The sequence below is a fragment of the Excalfactoria chinensis genome, chromosome 26, assembly GCF_039878825.1.
Source record: "Excalfactoria chinensis isolate bCotChi1 chromosome 26, bCotChi1.hap2, whole genome shotgun sequence".
NCBI classification, from domain to species: domain Eukaryota; kingdom Metazoa; phylum Chordata; class Aves; order Galliformes; family Phasianidae; genus Excalfactoria; species Excalfactoria chinensis.
The window spans coordinates 729091-754611 of NC_092850.1; the positions used below are offsets into that span (position 1 = coordinate 729091).

Below are 25521 nucleotides of genomic sequence, written 5' to 3' on the forward strand. Positions count from 1 at the left end.
CCCCATCATCCCCCTCCATCCCCACTGAGCCCCGCGGGTTGCAGGCTGGGGGGGCTCCATCCCCACCCCGTGCTCTATAGCCCCCCTAAGGAGGGAGCACCACCCTCGGGCTGCAATGAGGGGACGGAGGAACCATCACCCATTGAAACAACAGGCAGCTCAAAGCCTTTGTCATCCCCTATCTGGGACAAGAGGAGCAGCAGGTTGGGGTCACCCCATGGCTGTCTGTCCCCCCATGGCTGTCTGTCCCCCATAAGGTGCATTCAATGCATTCAATGCGTCCTTGGGCCTTTCTGGGTACGGTTTGAAGCAGCCCTTTCCAACAAAGGCCGCTGAATATCGTTATCCTTAATAAAGCCGTTTAAAAGGATGTGCCAGGAGCGCTTACCAACAAGGGAGAGCCAGAAAAGAAGCTCAAAGAAGCAGAATGGACCGACCCTGAGCCAGCCCTGCCCCCATGGAAGCAATGGATCCAATGAGGTCCCCCCCCCCCCCCCACCCGGGATCAGAGACAGGGAGGAGCTTCTTTATTGACACAGAGAAGCCGTTTCCCAAAGCTCTGGTTTATTTCAATGGGATGAACCTGGAGGAATGGGTGGCACCGATCCCAGGCCGGCCGTGTTTCACCGGCTTGTAGGTGATGGAGAACTCCCCCAGGTAGTGACCGATCATCTCGGGCTGGAAGAGAAGCAAAGCTGGGGGTTAAAGGGGGTGAAACTGGAGGGGTACAGCCCTGCTAATAGGGAGCAGCACAGCACAGCTCACACAGCAGCCAAGCAACCGCCTTTAACACCGCAAACAAAACCCTCAGAGCCAACATGACTCAATACAGGCAGCGCTATCAGGTAGCACCGTGTTATTCCACACTTACAGACAGCTCAGATTCCCCCCCCCCCCAAAAGAGGCTGCACGAAGCTCACCTTGATCTCCACCTGGTTGAAGGTCTTGCCGTTGTAGACGCCCACCATGCTGCCCACCATCTCGGGGAGGATGATCATGTCACGCAGGTGGGTTTTCACCACCTCGGGCTTCTCCATAGGAGGAGCTTCCTTCTTAGCCTTCCGAAGGCGCTTCAGCAGGGAGTGCTGCTTTCGACGCAGCCCCCGGTTGAGGCGGCGGCGCTGGCGGGCGCTATAGAGCTGCATCAGCTGCTCGCTGCAAGGGATGGACGGGCTGAGGCTGCAAGGCCTGCACGGTGCTGCCCACCGACCCACCGAGGCCCCCATTGAACCCACCGAGGCCTCCATTGGAGCCACCGAGGCCTCCATTGAACCCACCGAGGCCCCCATTGAACCCTCCGAGGCCTCCATTGGACCCACCGAGGCCCCCATTGGACCCTCCAAGGCCTCCATTGAACCCACCGAGGCCTCCATTGGACCCACCGAGGCCCCCATTGGACCCACCGAGGCCCCCATTGAACCCACCGAGGCCCCCATTGGAGCCACCGAGGCCCCCATTGGAGCCACCGAGGCCCCCATTGGACCCCCCTGCCCCCGGCACTCACTAGGACATGTCGAGCAGCTGGTCCAGGTCCACTCCCCTGTAGGTGAACTTGCGGAAAGTTCGCTTCTTTTTCTGCTCCACTTCAGCCTGTAGCCGGGATAAGGTGGAAGGGACGCGGCCATCAGAACCACACGGCAGCCGGGTAGGCCTCAAGCACCGCCGGCCCCATCAGCACCCGGGCCTGGCGGCCTTCAAGGCCCCATCTCCTCCAGGCCCCAACTCCTCCAGGCCCCAACTCCTCCAGGCCGCAAGGGCCGCCCGCCCTCCGCCCTCCATCCCCCCGCAGGGAAGAGGCCGCATCGCCCTCGGTCGCAGCGGAGCCCCGGGAGGCCGCGCCGGCGGCGGATGGAGCCCGATTAGAACCGCCTCCCCCCCCGACCCGCACCCACCATCTTGGCCTGCTCTGCGAGGAAAGGGAAGCCGGAAGAGGGAGATCTCGCGAGAGAGCCGGTAGGCGGAAGTGTAACCAATCCTCGCTCCGCGCAGCACTTCCGCCCTTACTGCTCTTAAAGGGGCCGCGCCCCGCAGAAGCGCAGGTAAGGATCGTTATCCAAGAGCACGTTGAGCTGCTGGCTGAGCCGAGGCACAGCCCTGAGCTGATAACGCCGGTGCCGAGCTGTGGTTACAGCCCATTGATTTCTCATGGATTCACAAGAAAGCTTTTAGTTCGAAAAGAAAAATCAAATGGAGACAGGCTTGTGTTTCTAATCCAAATGTACTTGTCTTTATTCAAAGCAGGGGTGATGGCTGCTCAGTGCAGAACGCACCTAAAACCTTCAGCCTGAGGGAAATCTACATCTTCACAAGGCCTTTGTTCAAACCCCCTTTCCTGAATGAAAACCCAACAGAGGATCTAGAGAGGTTTGAAGCTCAGCTCTCAAGGCTGAGCTCCATGAAGTGACTCCGTGCACCAACAAAGTCCTGCAACCAAACCTGCCTCTCATCCATTAACCCCCCCCTTTAAAGCCCCCCACCGGGTCAATAACAGATGCAAAACGACACCACGCTCAGTAGGTTTCTTCTCTTCAACTCCCCGAGTTCCTCTGACCCATCCGTCAGCATGGAGGGAGCTGCAGCTCAAACCCTTCTGCTTCCCAATGGGGGGGGGAAGAAAAACAAAAACACAAACCCTGTTATTTTTAAATTAAAAAATAAAGCCAGCATACATAGTAGAAAATTTCTCTTAAAAATTCTCACAATCTGTAAATGTATAATATATATAATTATTTTTTTTATGGTTTTTTTTTTGTTTTTTTTTTTTAATCTTTTCAACATAAAAGTTTACAATATACGGTCCAAAAAGAAACAAAACAAAAGGCTCAGGAAAAAAAAAATAAGAAAATAAACCCCAAAAAATAATAATAATAATAATAATAAACCCAACCTGAAGTTTGGAATTAAAGCTTGAAGACATTTTTAAAACCCTGTTAAGTTTGAACCAGTGACATTTGCTTTATTTTTTCTTTTTGTGCTGATGGGTTTAAAGAAAGGGGGGAAAAAAAAAAGAATGAGTTAAAAACTGCAGTCCGAACACCCACAGCTTTTCGCCTTCTGAAGCCCAACCCCCCCCCTCAACATCCCCCCCCCATCCCCCTCCCCCCCCCCCATCAAAAAAAAAACCACCTTTGTCTTCCATCAAGTATGTGATTGTCACAAGTTCACAAGTCTGGGGATCCCTGGGTGCTGCTGGTGCCAGGTATCCCACTGTGGGTACAACTCCCTGATTGCCAGCACATTTGTTTTAACGCCTGTATGGGTGGAATCCTTGAACGTTATGGTTCTGTCCTCGGCCGAAACCGCTTCCTCCTGCAGGTGGGCCGCTGGATGGCTGCACTGAAGGGCCTCCATAAGGAGGGGGCTGCTGGCTGGGATCAGAGAAACCTTGTCCAAAACCACTCAAGTCTTGTCCATAGCCTGGGGAGAAGGGGAGGAAGGCAGCAGGGTTAAGCTTCTGGATTGTTCACGTGTGTAAACAAGAGGTGCAAATCCCAAACCTAATGCTGTTCCCTTCCCCCCACCATGCAGTCCCAAACACTTCAATCTAACTTGAGATACACAGCTGCTTTCAGTTCCTAAAACGTTCAACTTTCTGATACAGACCAGCCAGGTTAAAAAGCAGAACTGCACAGGTATGCAGAAACGGCAGGTTTCACTTCTGAGGTCTCCTTACCCAGGCTAGTAGCTAAAGGCATCGCACTGCTGCTCAGAAACACGAAGCAGGCTGCAGGTAGGTTCACCCCGAAAGGATTTATGATGCTCTGCTAAAAGCCAGCACTGCCAGGTGCAGCAGAGCTAAAGATGCAGCAAGGAAGTCTTTCTCAGCTATTAAACTGGAGCAGCAGTTGGTAAAGCAACATCTCGAAGGCTGCAACCATTCCACCCATTACAAACTTCATAATGGAACCAAAGCAGCCATTGGAAAGAACTGACACGCTTCCCCAGAGGTCAGCCCGTTGCTGCAATGTCTCTTTTAAGTTCAAAAGAGCAAAGTTCCACTTTAAAGCCTGACCCCACATTCCCCCAGTGCTGTTGCAGATGGTGGAGAACACTTCAATAAGTAAACAACTCCACAGCCCTTTTCTCACACATCCCCCCCCCTCCCCACAAAGCAATGACCGCAGCAGAGCTCAGTTAGCTTTAACCCTGACAGCAGTGCTTCAGCTGAAGGATACAATCCAGCACCACTAAAAGTTAACATTCAGCCTGTCCCTCCTGACCCTGCAGAGCTCAGCACGCCCTGCCTGCAGCACCACCCACACTGAAGGTTCAGACCTGTCAGGACAGGGATGGGGAGAAAGGGGTGAGGATGAAAGAACAGCTGGAATTCTTGCTGCTGATGTGAGAAGCAAAGAGATGTGAATTAAGAACACTGAGAAATGAAGAAATGGAATAAAAGTTCCCTTAATTAAATACGACTCTTCATCGTAACAGCAGCCTCAGTGTAAGCCTCTGCTATAAAAGAGGGTATTAAGAACCCTAATTACTCAGTGTATTTCTGCAGTTCTGCCTCTCCCTGTGCAGCCTTAAAGCAGGTTTAACTCTCTTAATCCAAAACAAAGTCTCTTAGCATGTCTTCAGCATTTCAATTTCAAGCTCTGCCTGTCTCTCAGGACTTGCTATCACTAATGAGACTTAAAACATGTCTACCGCAAGGCTTCTATTAACTCAAAATGCTAATCCAGTCTGGTTTTCTTCCTTCTTCCACACAGAGATAAGCAGACTACCCAAAATACCATTGTTTGCCAAGGGGTGAGGCTCAGAAAGAATCTCACTATCCAGTGTAATGGTACAGCATTCAGAGTGAGAAAACCACAGCTCTCCATTTACTTATCACAAAGGACGCCTACAGCACAGAACAGCCAGGCATTTTAGTACATATTGTCTTCTCTCACTTCCTCTGTTCCCACTGCAGCTCTCAGCTTGCAGCAGAGCCTCACAGCGAAACACACAACTCACCTGCCCTTTCAGAAGGCTCTGCTTTCTAAATGAGCTGTGCCACCCATTATGGTTTTAAACTCTCGCTTATGAAAGCTGAACTCAGTTCAGTTACACAAGATAAAGCCCTGTCAGTGCAGCAGCTTGGGAGGTTGACAGCAGCACCACTTAACATCACTTCAGTCACGAGTTCTTGCTTCAGTCAGCCAATGCACATATAGAGCTGTTTTGTCCCTACTTGCACAAGGAAACATTTGAACCACGTTGCTCCCCCCACCCGCTCAGAAGAGACCCTGCAAGAAACACAGGTTAATTTCCCCCAGGCAGATACATCAAGAGCATGGGTTGTAAACAGGCACCACCTACCTACGTCTCTCACTGCTCAGCCTGACCATAAGAGTGAAATCAAAGTACTGGCACGCAGCCTGAAGGGTCTTGAGAATAGGAACCCAGCCCTAGTAAGAAATGAGGAGAGCAGGGTGACAAACCCTAGGACAGCCCTGCACAGAGGGTGAGGGAGGCACACCCGAGTCCGTGTTTAATTTACCAGTGTTTACATTCATCCCACCTGTAAACACAGCAGTATTTAAGATGCTGTCACGCTCGGACAAACCTGAAAGTGTCACAATGATTAGGTAACTCAGTGTCTCCTTAAAGCCCGTAAGCCTTATGCATTTACCTAAATACATGCAGATCAGCCAGACTGCCCAATGCACAGCAGTGCTGCTCGTTAATCTGCAAACACAGACCTGAAGCTCTTGTAAGAAGTCAGAAGATATTACAACGCAGCTTTAGGAACAGGTGGATGATTCTGTTGTACTACAGCACAGTAAATACCTCTGCAAGTTGTGCTCCTAGCAGAATTCAGGCTGAAATAAGCTCAGTGTGACACACTGCTGTCAGCTTTGCTTGAAACTTGCTTAAAACGACCAATTACAATGCCTTCAGAAAAAAATATATGCCACAGATAGGAACAACGCTGCTCAATGGTGGGACTGAGTAGAAAAGCAGTATGAGAAGTCCCTGTTTCCACAGACATTAATCAGGAGCACAAATGCCTTGTCTAGCTGTGGGGTCTTTTTCTGTTGGACAATACTATCTGACTGCCTGAAAATATGGTCTGTCAGCACCTTTATCAGCCACCTCCAATAGTTACTTACGGAGCACAAATAATGGTCTAAGCTCTGTGTGCTCCTGACAGACAGCAGAGGGACAAGGATGGACACAGCCTGGGTTTTAATACCTTTGCCTCTCAATACTCTTACTCAAGTCTTCCTCCAGCCTCTCATAGTCAGTTAAACAGAACAGCTGACTACAGGCTGCATCAGAGAACAGTTTAACCTACAGATTCAGGCACACTGTAGATCAGTGACATGTCCCTGTCAGTGCACACATCTCTGAAGACCACTTTGTGGGACACGCAATGGCCAGAGCTGGTTAAGAGAACACCTGCTGGCTGAAATACCAGATGGTTTAAGGACCACTTGGGAACTGGCAGGTTCACCCTTTGCAGAAGTGCTGTCAGTGTTAGCAAGCAGTTTCTCAATGCTGACATTCTATCCAATTAAAAATGAAAATCAGGAAGAGGAAGGAGGAGAAGAAGGATCAAGCTGAGTTCACTTCACACGCAGTTACTTACCAAATTGACTGTAAGGGAATTCTGGCTGAGCAGTTGGGGGTTTGCTCATGTCCTGAGTTGCCTGAGATGGCGGTGGTGGTGGAGGAAAAGCTAGTGGTGCTGCCCCTGGAGTGGCAGGTGGAGGGGGTACTCCAGGTGGGGCAAACTGGTCAGGTGGAGGAGGAGGAGCACCATAACCAAAAGCTGAAACACGAGCAAAGTGCAATATATGTGATGACAGGTAAACACCACTCTGACTTCTTGCATGGCTTTGGAGTACAATACAGGTTTTTTTTCTTCCCTCTAAATACTTGCAAATCTACTATTAAAGCAAAAATGTTTGCTACGTGTAGCTGGACGTATGGAATTTCACTCCCATGCTCACGCTGTAGCTAAAAGGTCCCAGCAACTTACCTTCTAACACAAAAAATCTCACCCCAAAGAAGACAGCAGCCACATCAGCAACCAGCAGAAAGAATGTGACAAAGCAGGACTTGACAACAAATTCTTTATGCTTGCGTGCACACGCAAGGACACGAGGAGAAAACCATATCACTTAACACCTTAGGAGGGGAAAAAAACCATCCCAAACAAGTGGTTTCTTCATTGGAGAATAAGGCACTCAGGATAGCTGTGTGGTATTCTCCATTTCTAAACCAAGTTTGTGACTGGGCTGTTCAAGAGGTGGCCTGAGGGCACAAATGCTCTAATCCTATTTTACATTTCCAATGTTACTTGCGACCTTAATTCCTTAAGCTCCTCTAGAAATCCCAGCCTGTGTCTAGCCCATGCCACTGTGCAATAATCTCTTCAGTTTTCTCACAGATGTTGTAATAGGGGTATGCAATAAACCTCAATCTGTTTAGCAACACAGCTTTAACCAGGAGAAGGCAAACTATTACATCACCCAAGAAGAAAGTAACCAAACTGACAAACACTTAGAGTTGATTATAACTCTGAATACACAACCTAGGCCAAAAAAAACCCCACCACATCTAAGCATAACTTTTAAGAAGTCCAGAGGAAGATGAGGACAAATTAAAGACTGGATGTGGTGCTCAGGCTCCTGCAGGGCACTTACTAAATGGTGGAGGGGTGCCGTAGCCCTGTGGGAATCCTTGTGGAGGTGGAAATCCTCCTGGAGGTGTAGAAACGATGTATGAGGCAAATGGAGGAGGTGGTGGGGGAGCTCCTCTTCCTGGAGGAGGTGGTCCATATCCACCTGGGGAATGAAGAGAAACGAGGAGCTGAAGTGAATTCATAGGGAAAAGCTGCTGCTTGAGTTGGCATTCTGTAGATGGGGGGAGTTAAAGCTATTTGATCAGTTTCAGATACAGCCTCAGCCCTCCTTCAATTCTAACTGTGAGCAATACTAACACTGCTCCTCCTCCAAGTACCTCTACCATAAATAATCGCATTTTAGAATGTAATTCTTTGATACCAAATTAACGCGGTTGGCAACATCAGGATGTACGTCAGCTCCCATTACTGGTTTGTTACAAATATTCCATCTCCTCCTTCGTTCCTTCAGGTCAAATTAAACCAAGCTTTTAAACGTGCAGGCTGTTAAATATTACAGAAATCCACAAATCCTCCTGGCTTCTTAAAGAAACCACACCCCCAACTTCGGATTCCTTCTGTTCAGATCAGACCCATGTAATGTACTTACCAATTGCCTGTCCAGCTGGCACCCACATCCCTAAAACAAAGCAGAAAAAGCAATTTACACCATGTACTGCAGCTGTGTACTATGAGAAAGGATACATAGAGAAAGCTAATCTCGCTCTAGGCTCTGAAATAGACTGGATATCCTCCCAGTGTCCCTTATGGATCTATATTTTATGGGCCAAGAAAGATTCAAAAGGCTCTGAATAATGGAGAAACAGCCAGCAGCCTTCAAGCTCAAATCAGATGGAATGCTCAAAAACTGCAAGCACACCAAGAATCTATACCAGTATAAAAACACCAACACTGAGAATCACAGCAGACTGCACGCTCAGAGCATATTTAATGCATTTTCAGCTTCATCCTATTTATTCTTGAGGTTTTTCAACCATAAAAAACCACCATCTTCTTCATTCGCTGCAGCGTTTAGAAGGATAAACGCATTTATGTTTTACACTAATCTTTCCAGTAGATCAGATATAATTTTCCCTACAAATAACCACGTTGAAACTAATCTAGTTTCTCAATTTGTGCAGTTGCAGATTAGCACATCTGTGCAGAATGTCAAAGCCTCAGCTGCAGCTTTCAAGTTAATAAGCACCATGGGGAAACAGGCGATCCCCTCCACTGAGGTATCATCTATTGTAGCAATAGATGAAGCACTGTTACTTCCTTTAACCCCCCCAGGTGAGAACTTCTCATATATCAGAGGAAGCAAGACGTGTTCTGTCAAATGCAACTCAATTATACCGCTGCATTTCTCCCTAAGTTATCAGAACTGTCTTTGGATGAACTCAGCATATTTATCCCATCTTCAAAATCTTGAGGGGGTTACAGCCATCAAAACCAAAAACACACGGCTGCTCCTTTCAGCCCTCAAGGGCTCAAGCTAAATCAAGACCATTAGAAGCAGTAAGCGCTCTCTTGCACCACTGCTAGCCCCAGAGCTGCTTGTTATTTTTCCAGGCTACATTAAGCAATAAAACCCAGAGACAAGGCCATCTGTTTTGCTCTCATCCCTTTCAAATTTTACTCCTAACTTCCTCTGGAACCGCTTGATCCTCAAAAACCCAGATTTCAACTCAGTTTTCATCTGGGTCTCAGGCAGGTCACGTTCCCACAGCTGGAGCCACAGCTTGAGCCGCTGAGCTTCCTCAGTACCTTCTCCACATTACGACAAAGCACACCGATCTGACTGCAGGAGAGGTGGAACCAAACGGAACAGGCAAACAGCCATTCCGAGACATCTAAGGAAGTACCTTGAGGGCCATAACCTTGTTGCCAGGTCGGAGGGGGCTGACCTGCCCAGCCATTGGCAGCGCTTGGCATGATCCTGCTTCCCCACTGACTGGCACCGGGTGGACCTGGAGTTTGGCTTTTGCTATCACGAGGTTCTGCACGTTTCACCTCCACCTAAACAAACAGAGTTGCCATTTAGGAGAGATGGTGCAGGTTAGCATACCCCCCTTCCCGTCACACACACCCTTAATTACACTTAAGACTACACTTAGCATCTTACGACTTATGTCTAAGTACTTAATTATTAAACTTAAAGGCCAGTAATTTAAAAATGTTTCTCAGGTACAACATACGTGATGGTAAGACATTGTAAGTCCTACTGTCGAGGTATTTCAAAGCAAAACCCATCCTACAAATCATTTCTGTTTCATCGTGGCACGATATTCATTTACTTTCACCTTAAAACAGCAGTACCCTCTTACAACGACTCTTCACTTCTAAAGGCATCGTGTTTCCAACTACTCAGAGACTGCTCGGACATTTAAGACAGAGGTCAGGAAGGTGGTATTTTCAGGATATCAAACCAACTTGGAGTAAAGAGCGCACTCTGAAAAAGGGTACTAATGCTTTAACCATCGCAAGTGGTTGGGGTTCGTTTCAAAGCTACAGTTTAAACCCACCCCATCTAACTACGATTCTGCTCATACCTGAGAAACACACGTTTGGTTTTTGTTTCTTTTTTCTTTTGGTTTCTTTTTTTTTCTTTTTTTTCTTTATTTTTTTTTCTTTCTTTTTTTTTTTTTTTAAACTTAAGGATTTATTTTAATGTCTAATGGAAGATAAAGACTTACCTTCCCCAGGCTAACGCTTAAAGAATCTCAATTAACTCAAACAATGTCAGAGGGAATGGATGTGATAAGAGAATCTTACATTACATCTAACAAAAAAGTAAACAAACATGCAAGTAATAAAAATGGACAGTTGAGTCAATAAGAAGCAAATCTTCATACTGTGTTAAGTCAGTGACAAAAGCCCTCCTGTTCTGAAAATTAACAAGCCACAGTGCTTAACTTATTTTATTCAAAGATCAAGTGTCCCAGTGTTCCAAAGCCATCGAATAAGTGCATCTGACCTACTTAAAATAAGCTGCACATTCAATATAAAACCCCTCTCCCTCAAAAAAGAATCCACTTTCTGATTTAATGAAACCCTCTCAGCGCTCATGCATGCTGAATTAAAGCCTTTTTTTTTTTCCCCCTTTATTTATTATTATTTTATTTGATGATTAATTTTAATGGGTGCCAGAGTACAAAGGAAATAAATCTCAATCATCGATGGGCCTTGAGTAGTATGGAAATAAAATATAAAGTATTTGCAATTCTTCCTGCCATGTCTTCAGAACCATTCATGTCAGAGAACAAACAGGAAATAGGCACAAGGCAAGGACAAAGCCCCCACCTCCAACCCACCCCCCTCCCCAATACCCCAGGGATGTTACACATGACAGTAACCAAATCTCTGTCAGCTAAAGGCCCTTCCAGAGAGGAACCAAGGGAATTTTTTCAAAGGGCTCAAATTAATGAGTCTTAACACATTTGCCTTCAGGGAATTCAGTTCTTGCTTACAAAAGCAGAGTCCTTCTTGCAATTTTAATTCTATTTTTTTTCCCCTTCTTTTTCCTTTCAACAACATATGGATTCATTTCAGCAATACCTTTTTAATTACCAGAAAGAGGGAGATAGTGTTTTTTAAAGCAGGCATTATTAGTCAATGAAGGGAGCAGGGAATCTGCAGCTCCTTTATCTACATGGGAGAACTCCCATTAATTTTTCAGTGCTCATTTGGAAGCAGAGAACTGCCAAACTGAGGACTGAAAAATCCTTCTCCAACATTCTGAAGCTAAAATCTGCCTCAAGTTTATGTCACCAAAAGGAGAAAACGAGCAAATAATAAAAAAAAAAAACCCTGATTATTTGACTATCGGAATGAAACAGATTGAGAAACAAAGGAGAACTCTGAGCACTGATCACCTCCTGCAAACTGGCAGTGCAGACTGTGCTCATGCAGGGCTCTCCTTCCCCTCCTGCAGGTGACAGCAGATGAACTGCCCTTTGTTTTATGCTCATAGCCTGCTGCTGTGCTGTCACCTCTCACTGCAATGCAAGGGACCTATGCAGGCCATAGGTATCCATACACATACCTACGGGCATCAACTCGCTGCTTCTGCTCCCATGTGGGAGTGCTGGACCACTCATTGGAGAACACCAGCAATTGAGAACGTGTACCAGTGCTCTTCATGACACAAGCACACTTCTTTGCTTGCTGAATTGCATTCGTTAGGAGATGAGCCCACCTCTAGACCCCAAAATAAGTTTGCAGGTATAAATAAAAGCACCCATGTACTGCAAAATTAACACTGTAAAACCTGGATACCCTGCAACAATTTGCTTGGCTTTTTCGTTTGCTTTTTCCCCCACAAGTACAAGCAAGCTCCTTGCTGAGTGACTTCAAAGCAGGCATAAAAGATTCCCTCCCTATCAAACATCCATTTGCTGACAACACAGTATGAAGATGAAACAACCAGAGGTCACTTAACTGCATTGTGATTAAATACTATATAGAGTACGTGGGTTTGTACCAAAGTTTCACAGTAAGTGACCCAATTTATTAAAAAACCAATCCTTCATGATGTTTTGTGTGGTTCTTTTTGGTTGGGGTTTGTTGGGCTTTTCTTTTGGCTTTTTCTTTTAGTTTAAGATTACAGGCGGTTGCTCACGTCACGCCATCTCAAAATTGAAGGATCAAATACACATCTGAAGGAGTGGTATCTTAAACCAAGCCTTGAACAACTCAGATTTCATTGGGATTCTGGTTTGCCAATAGCTAAAAACAACTAACTTCTACCTTCGCTCCCAGGAAGCAAAGCAGTGCTTTAGCAGGACTCAATGTAAGCGACGGTGTCAGGCAGTGCACCCCTCCAGGTCTGTAGCACAAGGCCTTACCCAACATGTTCAAAGTACATGAACAAAAAACACCACCAAGGAAACCCCCCACAGCCCAAGTCCTTTTGGGATCTATGCCACCCCGAGGGCTGAGCCACACACTAACTGCCTCTCTCAGCTGCTGAAGCAAACTCAGACTTTCCCCACCTTCATGGATAAAGCCTTGAATTTGGACTCGCACGCTCCCCCATCTAAACTGAACCCTTAACTAGAGTTCTGCTCACCAGTGAAATTGCTAGTTGCCCAAGACTTGGTTCTTTCTTAAGGTAAAATAAAACTACAACTACACACTTTTTTGCCCATGATGTCGTGAAAATGCATGTTGACAGCCTGGTCCACTGATTGTTCGTCCTCGAAAGTAATAAATCCAAAACCTAGCCAACGACGAAGAGTGAATCAAGGTAGCAGGGTGTTGTGACACAAAACAGGATGATGAACAGTATTAGGGGCGGACCAAGGGTTCAAGCAGGGGTTTCAGATAACCAAGACTTGTGTTAAATTCTCAACAGAAAAAAAAAAAAGGTCAAGTTTGAGAAAACTGCAATGGATCCTTCCTGTAGCAAGGCAATTAATGCCTCGTCTTGCTTTCACACATGCAATTTGCTAACTAAGCTAGTTAACTTCTGAACTTGGCTTTATTCCTAACCTACCTACGAGGAAATGAAGGGGGGAAAAAAAAGTGCTAGTATAGTCCTAAGTGTAACTGTGCCACAAGAGTTAAAATAAAGTGCTTGTGGGACAGCGAATTAGAAGTCAAGCAATTTGCCTCCCCCTATCTCTGACTGAGAATAGAATCCCAGAGAAAACCTATTCTGTCCCTGCGCCCCAAAGCTGCTTCCTCCCATCCCTTATCCCACTCTTTCAGTAAGGAAATATTTTCAGTGGAAAATAAGAAAGTCGTCTTTGAAATGTAGCTGTTAAAAGCATGGAAAGTAAATTTTACCACTCCGTGGATGAATGAAAAGCTTCAGGAACTAACAACCTAGATCAGAGGTTCTCAAGTTCTGTTTCTTGGTTTGTTTGGTTTTAATTCCCATCTAAGAGGAAGCACTTAACAGACAAGGCTCCTTCCAAACATGGCATCCCCTGATAACGAAAGCAGTGTTGCTTACACAGAACGTCATACTTGTCGTGGCTCAGTCTATTTTGTTTCTTACATTTCCTGCTGCTCTGGTCTCAAATACCCACACGGTATTTCCCAGTCCCTCTTTTTGCTCACAGCATCGCTGTTAACTGCTCCAGATCCCCAGGGGTGACTCGCTCCCTTTTATCTGACCATAGCCCTTGATGTTGGCAGCTCAGCTGAATGCAGCAGCTATTTAAAAGGCCGTGAGGGACAGTAAAACACACAGGAAATGAGGCAAAAAAAGAACCCAGGTCTGAATCACTTTCTGAGGTTACACTTTGAGAACCGCTGCTCTCAGGTTGTAGCTGCTGACACTGCCGAGAGAGTGGCAAAATGGTGGTTAATCTCACAGAACACCAAGGCTGGTTCATGCCATCAACCACTCGTTGCCGGTGTAACAACCAAATCCCAGGAAAGATAAGAACACATGCAGTACATAAACTGTGCCATTCTTTAGATTAGCTAAGGGTAGAGCGATAAAATTAGAAAGAAAAACGAGGTGCAGCATCAAAAGCATATGGAACATGGATGCATTTTTGCTTTTCTGAAACCCAAGATTTCCCCCTTGGTTTGCATTTTGCTTTGCAGCTAGTGCTGACAGCAGCCATATATTGCTCTAAAGCGTTAAACAGAGATACAGTATCTATAACACTTAGTGTCTCTCTAAGCTTATCCAACTGGGTTGGGTAAGCCCAAAGAGGCCTATTGTAGAGAAAGTTTATATATAGATATATATATATATAAAAAAATACACAAAGATACAGGCCAAAATAAGAGTCCAGCAGGTCAAATTCTGCTGTCAGCAACAAGAGCAAAAGACATCACTTAAATAAAAGTAAAATAAAAAAACTTAGCATTTCCCACACACAAGAGACTGGCAGTATAAACGAAGTTTTGCTGAGCTGTGATGAAAGCTGCCTCAAAGCGAGAGCAGCATTTCATCACAATATATTTGTCCGGGGTTAAAAATCTGCATTATCAGAGCCAAAAGAAAAGGAGTTGTATTGAAATCACACCTTTAGTATCCCTGCCTAAGGCATGAGAAAGAAAAGTGATGGGTGCTGTCTACATAGGCAGGTTGCTCTCTTGGCTTCGTTCAGAGAAGGCTGAAGATATAGATTGAGATGTGGGATGCAGCAGGATGGAGTCAGGAAAGAAAAAGGTGGGTAAAAAAAGCATTTTGAAGGACCAAAGGTCACAAAATAAGGAACCGTGAAGAAATCAGAACCCAACGCACAGCCAAACTCCAAGAACACGGAATTTTAAGGAGAGCAAAAGTGACAAAGTTGCTTCATTTTTCAAAGGCCAAGACATCATTGAAGATGAGAGAAACTCTTTGCACTTAGCAGGAATCCAAGTGGACTACCAAACAGAGCAGCGAGGCTGTTTTGCAGCCAAGTGGAAGAGAACACAGCAAGAACCTGTAAATTGCTTCGCAGTTGTTGGTTTAGCAGAGAATAGAAAGCATAAGTAGCAGGGACTGCAACAAAGGCACTATTTCATTTCAGATGTAACGAGGCTGGCTGCGCTTGTACTGGGGACTCTGCAAAGAATTCTGATGAGCACTGCTTGCAGAAGAGCTAACCAGGAGTGATAGGGAATGCAAGGAAACAGAGATTACTTGGACACCTGAAGACACACAGCCAGCTCCCCAATGGGATCACAGAGCTCTGACACTGAGAACCTGGTTCCCAGCACTCCTCTGAGGCTGAAGGCAGAGGAGAGCTGTAGGGATTAGTAGCAGGGGGTAATCTGTCTGTCCTTCTACCAGCAGGCTAGCAAAACGGCCTGCAGGAAGGGGTCCACTCAAAATGCAAGGATGGTAAATGGAAGGCAGGTAAAAGTCCGAATGATACAAGGAGATGATGGTAGCGCAGTGGGCTTTTAAAATTTTATATAGTAATTTAGGTCACGTGTTAAAAGGACAAGCGTGGAGACTGAGCAGCGCTGTACAGCAGAATGCAGATCAGAAGGAGAAAGCAAGACAAAGATGTGTTGTGGGATCCATGGCCAGGAGCCTCCAACACAAAGGAGGAGCTTTTCCCCAAGGGATTAACAAGGCCATTCCAGGAGTTAGTTACCAAGCTACACGAAAGGAATTTCAGAGAACAAAAATGAAAGGCAAAGCAACGTGGTTCAAGAACACCATTTGAAGAAGTCCGATGAACTGAAGAGGAAGTATTCTGCACACGGCATGGAGACAGATAGGTTTTCAGATCTGCCATTTATGCTTTGAGCCACAGCCTCCTAAGCAACTCGGAAGCCTCCTAGTAGTATCATTTTTATTAAGGATAGCTCTAAGCAGAGAGGCCGTTAATGCAGACCAGGATTCATCTCGACCAGGCACGGTTTAGTACCTTTTGCTCAGAGGCAACAAGGCTGGGATAAAAATCACAGATATAGAAGATACAACAGCTGCTGAAATAATTCAACTCTGCTGCCCCTATCTTGGTCTCCACTGCTTCCTCTATTTAACATTAGATGCTCTAAAGCACATTAATGGAAGAATTTATGTTCTGCTTAAATAGAAGTTATCTGTTGAAAGAAGATTAGGATAACTAAGGCAGGAAAACAAACAAAAAAACACAAATATATTGAAACTTCGTTTACACTCCAATAAAAGACAAAGCCCGTCCCTCCTCTGACTGTGGAACTGGCCTGTACCTCTGTGATAAATTATCACCTAGAGAGAAGAAATCTAAAGAGATATCGTTAATCACAGTCAAACAATTCACAGAGAAAAGGAAAACAAAATAAAAAAGAACTTACTTAACATTACCATATTTTACTATGAAACACTTAAATATGTCACTAAGGATGTATGTCTAAATTAAAAATAAAACTAAGACTTAACAGCTTAATAAATATGAAGTGAAGAATATATTTCTTAATAATGAGTCAGAGGAGAAATGAAAGTTCAGATGGCAAACTATTCTCCAGCATGTACAACATGCTACTAAGGTGGTAAAGTGCAACTAAGCTTCACTGATTGGAAATATTGCCTCTTGAGAGTCATAACAGACAACAGATGCAATGGAAGGTGGATGACATGAAGACTGCCCCATATTTTGACCAAATCTTAACAATGTGATTAAAACAATCTGATGAAACTTGTTGTTTTTTTCCTGTTATTAAAAACAAAAATGCAGTCTAGCACACAGGGCCATATATTCCAATCAAAAAATATATACTTGAAAAATGGTTTGTGTTGTCTAAGAATTGCTTTGCCTGAATTTTAAGCGAAGCCGTATAAGTGAAGCACTTAATGGATGGATGGATGGATGTCCCAAAATCACGTTCAGAAGTACTCTGAACCAAAGCACCCCCATGCAGTTACACACCAATAAACCCTTTGTGTGGAATGGGAGGAAGGTCTGAGGACAGTTCTTTTCCTCCTAGAGTGTCTTAAACCACAGCAGTGGCTCAAGAATCAAATTTCACTCGAACAAAAACTAGCAAATAAAAACACAAAACCCCTCAGAAACTGAAAACGAACATGAAACAGCTGATTTTAAATGCACAGATAGCAACTAAAGCTGGAGATGAAGAGTCTACAATTAAAGCAGTATTTGCCCAGTGAATTATTCTTTTTCCTGAGGCAACATAGGAAACAAAAAAAATCTACCTTTTCTGATGGTATGAAATAGTTTGCCATCTGACTATAGCAGAGTATGAAGGAATTTCAAGGACAAACTAGATCAGCCTTTACCTCGGGGCCTCTGTTTCTCTGCGTCATAGATCATTACAACTTCAGTGACCTGGAAGAGAGAAGGGAAATTCTACTAACTGTGCTACCAGGGGAGCGTTACAGACAGTTACCATAGGCTGCTTTCCCACACTCTATCCACAAAGCACAATTAAATGCTTGATGTAGCCATCAATACCAGCCTGTCCCACCACAGCGCAAACAAATTGGGAATACTGCTCTTTATGGGAGCCTAAGAAAAGCCTGAATTCATCTGTTCTGAAAACAAAAACAAGCCTGCGCTATTTGGGCTTTCTAAGGTCTCATCACACTTAGGATGTTAATCTAGCATTAAGGTTGCTACGCTGTTTACACTCACAGCCTATTAAAAAACCCCAAAGGTTTCTGATTTTCAGCTCACCTCAGCGTGGCTTCCTGAAAGATTATTCCTTCCGTTTTAAAACGTTTTCACTCTCAACATGAAAAGAAGCTTTAGCTTCAAACGTTGAAAAAAAAACGTGCACGGCATCTCTGAATTACTTCCTTGCCTATCAGCGTGCTGCAGAGCATCAGCTGTGAGGTGATGCTTTAAAATAGCATCACAAAACCACTCAGTTACGGATGCTCGCTGTTTGTGTATTTAGGTACCAAAATAAGAACTAAGAGCTGCTCAAACACTTCAAAGATTTGATATTTTTCCCAAATCAGCATCAATACGAGCTGCAATTTGAAACAAAAAGGCAATTATTTCCAAGGCTGTAACCAAATAGCTGAAAGGAACTGCCCTTCGAGCTCTCAGATGCAGACAATGAAATGCATGCGATGCCACAACCACTGCTTCATCACAGAGTCAATTTACCTTAAAAGACTTTAAATTGATATCTCCTCGTTAGCTTAAAACTGAGAGCTGCAAAACATACTTTCAGGTCCTTACACCACATACACTCACTGGAACATATCCTACTAGACACCAACTGACACTTATCCCCATTGGGGACTATGGGGCATGATAGTGGCAGAGCTTTTTCCCCAGCCCATCCAGGTCGCCTTCTTCACATCTGTCTCATTTACCAAGCAAACACAATGTCTCACAATCAGTCCCCACTTTTGTCTCTTCACTCTGTGGTCACATATGGAAGAATCTCTTCTTCTCCAAGGACACCTCACTAAGAACACACTCCATTGACTGCCCAAGTTCTATCGTTTAAGTTCTACTTACTTTTAAAAGCACACTTGGCAGCTGTTGCCTTCTGTATTTGGAGGGCCATAGCCCTGTATCTCCCAGGCCATCCCAAGGTCAGGATTGGAAAGCCAAAAGGCTGTGAGGAAGAGCCTTCAGAAATTACATGCCACAGCCATAGAACACGCTCCTCCACTTTTAGTGCCAGGCTTAGTGCAGGCTTTCACACCAGGAGGAGGGTTGTAAGCCACTGCCTTTTGTGCTTCTGATAAACGATCATCTTAAATCTCAAATCTGTACTGCTGATAAACAGCCACTTGAGAAAGAATCAATAAATCTTTTGCTGCTGCTAAGAAAACTCAGAGAAAGGCAATTTACAAAAGAAAAACCAGAGCACACTAAATGGCACTCAGAGATGGGCAGTTCCCATTCACTGACATGGTATGAAATTCAACTCAGGGAACCTCTGAGTATTCCAAAATTGTACAGCTGGGTTTAGTAATCGAGCTTAGCAATTTACCACCTTAAAAAGAAAAGAGGCCACAGTAGTGGGAATAAATGGGAAAGTGAAACTAACTAGAAAATAGAAGGTACGCTCATTTCGGTTGGAGGTTACAGACCGAATGACAACCTGGTGCTTAACATGGGCAGCAGTTTCTCTCTGGAATGGATATTTCAGGGGCAGCAGAACCCAGCTGATTGCAGACCCTGCTTTAAAAGAAGTGTTGAGAATAAAATAATGGCAGGAGGCTGCAAAATTCAATCAATCTGCCCACTCGAAGCCAAGGATCTCACACACGAGCTCACCTGCTGTTGCATAAACAGAAAACCAACAACCAACTCTCACTGAACTCCAAGTTACCCATTGAAAATAATTATTCTCAGGTCATCTAAACTCAGGAATGTTTTCTCACTTGGCAGGAAGCAAACGGAATAATGCATCGGGCAGACACGAACAAGAGGAGACAGGAGAAGCAAAGGAAGTTTCTTATGAGAGCAATCGATTTTGACAAATAGCAAGATACACTTCAAGATGATGAACGTTTAGTACACTGTATTGCAAAATGCTTCAATATGTGCCTATAGCAGTTTGTCTAAATTAACCCAAAATTTGACAGCTTGATGAAATCTGAGAAAAGGCAGAGGAGAGAGAAAGCATCTTGCAACCAACAGATAACTGCCATCGTGCTGGATGACTCACCACTCCGAATTTCTTGAAGTATTCCCTGAGCTCAGTCTCGCCACAGTTATGAGGAATCCCACCAACAAAAATCTTATTTGATTTATTGTTATCACTCCTGGATCCTTTCTGCTAAATCAAGGAGGAAAAAGAAATCTGTCAGAAGGACGACAAAGTTGGTGACTTTTACCATCTCAAACTGCAGCATCACCACCTCCGGGCTTCCAGTCTTTTACACTCACTGAAGGGAAGCAGCTGCACGTTCTGAGCTCAGAAGTTGTATTGGCAGCTATAGCCCACTCTCTTCTTCAGAAAGCCAGAAATAGGGATTATATTTGAGGCCATTTACTCGTTTTCTATGGGATCACATCAGCCTGCAGGGCGTGAAGGGGGCTGGAAAAAAACACCAGTCCTATGAGGACTCTTTCAGACACTTGAGGTTCGAAGGACTCACGTTAAAGGAAATACCAGCCCACCAACCCAACTTAGCAGAGAGCTTGGTAACAACTGCACTGGATGTGGAGTCTTACCAACAAACACTCTGTGTTATGTTTCACAAGCAGGATTTACACTTGAGGTCTGCCTACAGACGCTTGGTTTTAAAACCACCAAGTGTGACCCACGTGAATTCAGCAGTGATACACCACGCATCTATCCTTACCCATCCTTCCTTTGGCCGTGTCCTTTCAGGTTGCATCCCCCTGGGTGTACATGGCTTTGGATCAATCTGGAAGAGATTCCAGTTGGGTCAGTTCTTAAGCGTGTGGAATATCATTCTAAAACGTTCTGTTTTATGGCAAGTGAACGCAGCACTGCTGACATTCAGCTCCTCAGATAAAAGCTATTTACCCATACGTTGCTTCTACAAACTGGTATAGATCACCCAATTAAAGCTGTCTATCTTAGCATCAGTCACTAAAGCCAACAGCCAGGCAGCTTTGCTGTCACCCAGCGTGCAATTAGACATCAGGGTTTCCAACAGGCCTGTAAACAGTTTGGAAAAACAGAAAACAACAACAAAAACAACAAACAGAATGCTCAATAAAAGCCCCAAAACAAAACAAAGTCAACTCACGTTTCGGCCATCTAACGTATGAGGTCTGCTGGCCAGCACTGTTCCCACACAGTTGGGATCTTTGAATTTGACAAATCCAAATCCTCGAGACTGGTTGGTTGTCTTGTCTTTCATTATTACACAGTCTACAACCTCTCCATACTGGGAGAAGTAACTACGAAGAGTTTCTGTTTAAAAGAAAGTATATATGAAACAGAACCGGATATTAACTTTACCAGGCTGTGTTCACAACTATAGACAAAGGGTAAGCAACGAGCTGAACGAGTTCAGGCTTATCTGCTGACAGTGGTTAGACTTTACTCCCCCTAAACAAAGAGTATGTATTTCCATTCATGCAAAACAAGAGTAACATCACAGCGGAGAAGCTCTTCTGAGCTGACAAAAACAACAAACACTGATAGAACACTTAGAAAACAAAACAGCAACGTACATTTCTCTGAACTCTGTACAGAAAATGTTATCCATTAACAGAAAAGAGCAGCAGAATCTCAACCAGATTCTCCTACCAGGGCACTGCATGCTAAAAAGCCACGTGTCTGTGCACAGGCTGGGGTTCTGTGCACAGAACACTGGCTCGATGACTGTAGAATACATAGCTTACCTTGTGTTGTACTCCAGTCCAGGCCGCCCACAAACAGTTTTCTGCAATGGAAGCATACAGCACTTTAGGGTGCTACACAAAAGCAGCTGTTTTCAGTAGCTCTGCTGGTACTGAGGCCCTCGGGACCCCACTGCTCTGGACATAAAGCAAACTGAGAGAAGACCAGACAGCTTCATTTCAACACCTGTGAGTCCATTAGCTACTTCAGGCCCAGGTTAATGACCAAGAGGTGCACGCAGTCCTTCATCAAGCCTTTGAAACTCAGTTCAAAGAACAGCTTAAGCTCTCCTACATCCATTTGCTACCTAATATTGAACAGTGCAAGACGAATGACAACATAAACAGGCCAAGAAATGACTACCATATGAAGATGCATCAACACCACCGCTGCTGCAGCCCCCTGTAAAAAGAAACATCACGGCAAAAGTAACACTGACAGAAGTTCACATGTTTTCATTGGGTGGTGACATCAAACAACGCCAGCAGCTGCAGTTAACACCAGCTTCAAAACAACCAAGCAATGTGAGCTGCACCTGCCCTGTGAGATGCTGTGACCTGCTTGCATAGAACATACAGTCAAAGCCCAGAGGGACTCACAGCCCAAAGATCCAGGCATACCTGCAATTCCTATCCTTGCTCTCCAGAAAAGAGAAAGTTGATGAATTTTCTCAGTTCTCCAACCTAAAAGCTTATGGAGGCCTTCAGGTTTCCCTACTGCTGGGTTTGCAGGGTGCTGTGCTGTACAGAAAACCCACAAATTGAAGATTAAAACCAAGCAGAAACCATTATTGCTCCCTCACTCATCCGGAAGGGCGGGTCAGTCACTCTGCTCACCATCATCTGCTGGGTAAATGAAAGCAAAAGCAGAACTAACAAGTCTAAGATGGAAGGAGAGCCTGCAAGGCAAGCACTAAGCAGCAGAAGCATTGATGCAGTAATTAGCTGAGACACATTACAACCACCACGTTACAGATCTCTCCAAACACAGCACAAAGATATGGCTGAAAGCCCAAACTAAACCTCGTGCTTAAAACCAATCTGAACCAACCACATCTTCTGCAAAGAGCACCCAGACCTGCACGGCTTCGTGTTGGAGCATGCTGAAGGACTTGGGTAAGCACAGAGATGAGCAGCAGGATGCTGAGCTGCCTGCTCTGCAGCTCTGTATCAACTTCAGGGCGTGATGCAACTCCCATGCAAGATTATTCACTCTATAATTAAAGGTTAGTTCAAAACCACCTCTACATTTGGCCCTTCTCATTAAGAGGCACCAGTGCAAGACCTCTGCTTTGTGAGCCTGCACAAGGCAATGGAGAACACCCTCTATTTCTCCTTCCAATCTTCAAGAACCAGCTGCTTTTGTCTTCTACCTGCCCTCAGACATTCCCAAGCTGCAGCTTACAGACGGAAAGCTGAAGTTCTCCCTCTTCCAACCACAGCTGAGAAAAGCTATTCTAGCAGCAATCAAACGGAACAAAACCCCACACCTCCCTCTCACCTCTTTCCAGGAGCAGCCAACTGCAGTGGGACACAGCCACCCCTTAGCCAGGAGGGAGCAGCAGTGAAGTGACAGCTTGCAACAGAAACAAGCAGCAGATTCTGTTCTCTGTGCTATGTCATCACAGCACGGCCCTTACGCAACAACCAGCAGCAAATAAAGCCATGCTGGATGAGCAGACATGCTGCACATGAAAATAAGGGCGACTAAATAACCCAGCATTAAGTGGTACACAAAAGCCCAGCTCCACCCACTCCTCAGTCACTAGTTGGTAGGTGACAAAAGTCTTGTCTCTCAGCAAAAAAAACCCTAAATTCCCATAAAGCACATCAGAAGGGCCCCTTAAATCATACAGGGAGCTGCCAAAGTGCTGCAAAGACAGCAATTACAGCTGTATTATAACAACACATCTGCTAACAGCATAAGCAGGACCACAGGCAGGGCATCTCCTCCATTAGCAGCCCTCTTAGAGAACAAGCCTTTCTGCTTGCACGTCTGAGGATGACCAAGTTCTCCTCACAGACAGGAAAAGCCAACCCCAGGCCACTGCTGGCAAAGGGCGCAGTGCTCATGGCATCAGCTCAACAGCTTATCCAACACCACTCAGCTTCCAGCTACGGCCCATCTCCTGCTAGAGCCAAGCAGCACACACACAAACACAGATCCACGTGCTCACTCTCATGCCTGTGTATTGAGGGTCAGGTAAGCTCTCTAATTAAACAACTCCATTTCTTAACAGTAAAGATAAAGCTCTGATCCAACCCCACACTCAGACCAAAGTTTGGAGGCAGCCCATGACTGCACAGATATATTTTCTTAGCCAAGCACATTGGGGTTTGGCTTTGGAAGTTACCTTGGATGGCTTGCTGTACAAGATCAATCTATAAGGGATCGATATAAAACACCAGCTGCATTCTGACACGAAGCCAAGCTGTCTGCAGGAAGGAGGACTCCCCACAGCCCGTGGTCACTGAAACCTTCCAATTCCATTATTAATTACTTGTAGTCATCTTACATACGTTTCAACAAACAAAAAAGCAGGGTTGCTTAAGGTCAACTGCAGCAGCTGTATGTAAATAAAGGGCTTCTATTTATACGTTTGCTATAGGATGCCAGGAGCAGGGCTACCCCAGGATGGGTTGGTTTGAAGACACAGAGCAATGCAAAAGAATAAGGGCACACAACTTCTTACCACGTTGAAGGCCTTCACCTCACGCTGTCTTTCAGAACAGAACTTCCTTTGCACGGCTGCAGGCAGATGACTACAACTGCTCTTTTCATCCTTTCCAGCTTTGCATCTGAGCAACTTGCAGAGCTGAACCCACAAGCATCAACACCCCTCACACAGCACCAGCCGCTTGCAGTGATGTGCACTACTCCAGTTACCTTGCCCCTTGTAGTTTGAAGACCACACCAATTAAGCACATGGCAATTAAGTAATTAAGCAGCTTGTCCTGCAATGGGAACAGCACGGAGATGAAGGCTCTCCTGAAGCTGTGACAGTGCCCACATTGCATCTGCAGATGTAGCACTGAGGGATGCACTCCAGCAGTGCAGTGGGCACTAGCAGAGTGGTCTCCTCCAACCTTAATGCCTGTGGTTCTATGAGTGCAAGTGAGACAAGAGGGTTTATGGTGAAACCCATAAGGGGGCTGTGGATGCCCCATGGAGGGGTTCAGGGTCAGGCTGGATGTGGTGTTGGTGCTGGAATGAGTATTGTGCTCCTTTTCAACCCAGGCTATTCTGATTCTATTCCTAACATGCAAAGCCCACATGCTTCCCAAGCAACCCTTCTAACCTCCTATTGGCACTTCCCATTGCGTGCAGTCTGCAGCCCTTTCACTTTAAAAACAGCTTTATTTGCATCTTCTTTTGGCCTCTTCCAGTTCCGACATGTAACAATTTATATTCAAAGTACATAAGACTCCCTATTTCCTCCTGCCTGCTTCCCACCTCAACACGTGGAGTCTCTACGGGCCTCTATGAGAGGTTCGGTGCGGGCACATGGTGAAGGGGGGCGGTCTAACAGGCAGGGTTTAACGCGTGGCCTTTAAGTAAGGTTAGAACTAACCAGAGGACAATCAATGAGCGGATAGAGAGGCTCAGCTCGCTGCAGATCGGCCGCTGGGCGGTACCAAAGGAACGGAAAGCGGCCGGATTCCGTTCCTTTGGTACCGCCCAGCGGCCGTTCAGACCGGAGCCGGGTGAAACCGAGTCCCACGAGGCCTCTCAATCCCTTTTGTCCCCCAATTAAAAGCCCCAACACCACCAAGACGCCGGAAAGAGCCGAACGGACCCGAATAGACCCGAACGGACCCGAATGGACCCGAGCTCCGGGGGTGACCTTGGGCCGAGCGAACCCGAAGCCTCTCCCACCCCCCCCACCCCCTTTATGGAGCCTCACCGGGCCCTTATAGGCCTCAAATAAGTTCCCCCTCCCTCCCCCCGTTATATACCCCCAACTCACCCGATCTCATCGGCTCCTCCCACGCTGTTCATGGCGGTTATTCGGCGAGTCCCGGGACCGGGCCCGGTTCTCCCTCCGTTGACGGAAAGTCGTTGAGCCGTTGCTCGGGATTGGGGAAGGGGGGGGGGAGGGAGGGTTTTTAAACACCTTTTTCTTGCTTATTTGAGGGTTGTTCTTTTTTTTATCTCTTTCTTCTTCTCTCTTTCTCCCCCCCCTCCCTCCCCCCCAACCCGAGCTGCGCAACGGC

At 45.7% G+C, this 25521-nt stretch overlaps 2 protein-coding genes across 4 annotated transcripts; both read right to left on the reverse strand.

Moving 5' to 3' along the window:
• Nucleotides 1–543: 543 nt before the first annotated feature.
• RPS15 (ribosomal protein S15) lies at nt 544–1970 on the reverse strand. The gene is made up of 4 exons (XM_072357627.1): nt 1893–1970; nt 1505–1590; nt 921–1155; nt 544–678 (listed from the first exon to the last, which is right to left on the reverse strand). Exons 1-4 carry the CDS (start codon nt 1893–1895, stop codon nt 565–567), a joined length of 438 nt encoding a protein of 145 aa, XP_072213728.1. The 5' UTR covers nt 1896–1970; the 3' UTR covers nt 544–564.
• A 1139-nt stretch (nt 1971–3109) lies between these two features.
• Nucleotides 3110–25423, reverse strand: DAZAP1 (DAZ associated protein 1). 3 transcript variants are annotated; one of them, XM_072357366.1, is made up of 12 exons: nt 25275–25423; nt 21310–21350; nt 20709–20875; nt 20295–20360; nt 19655–19762; nt 17298–17346; nt 12754–12836; nt 9481–9634; nt 8226–8255; nt 7638–7778; nt 6578–6760; nt 3110–3417 (listed from the first exon to the last, which is right to left on the reverse strand). In XM_072357366.1, the coding sequence occupies exons 1-12, from the start codon at nt 25304–25306 to the stop codon at nt 3245–3247; spliced, it is 1227 nt and encodes a 408-aa protein (XP_072213467.1). In that variant the 5' UTR covers nt 25307–25423; the 3' UTR covers nt 3110–3244. The 3 variants fall into 3 exon arrangements, with proteins under 3 accessions (XP_072213467.1, XP_072213466.1, XP_072213468.1); XM_072357365.1 differs by having other exon boundaries at nt 19655–19765; XM_072357367.1 differs by lacking the exons at nt 12754–12836; nt 20295–20360; nt 20709–20875; nt 21310–21350; nt 25275–25423 and having other exon boundaries at nt 19655–19766.
• Nucleotides 25424–25521: the final 98 nt, after the last annotated feature.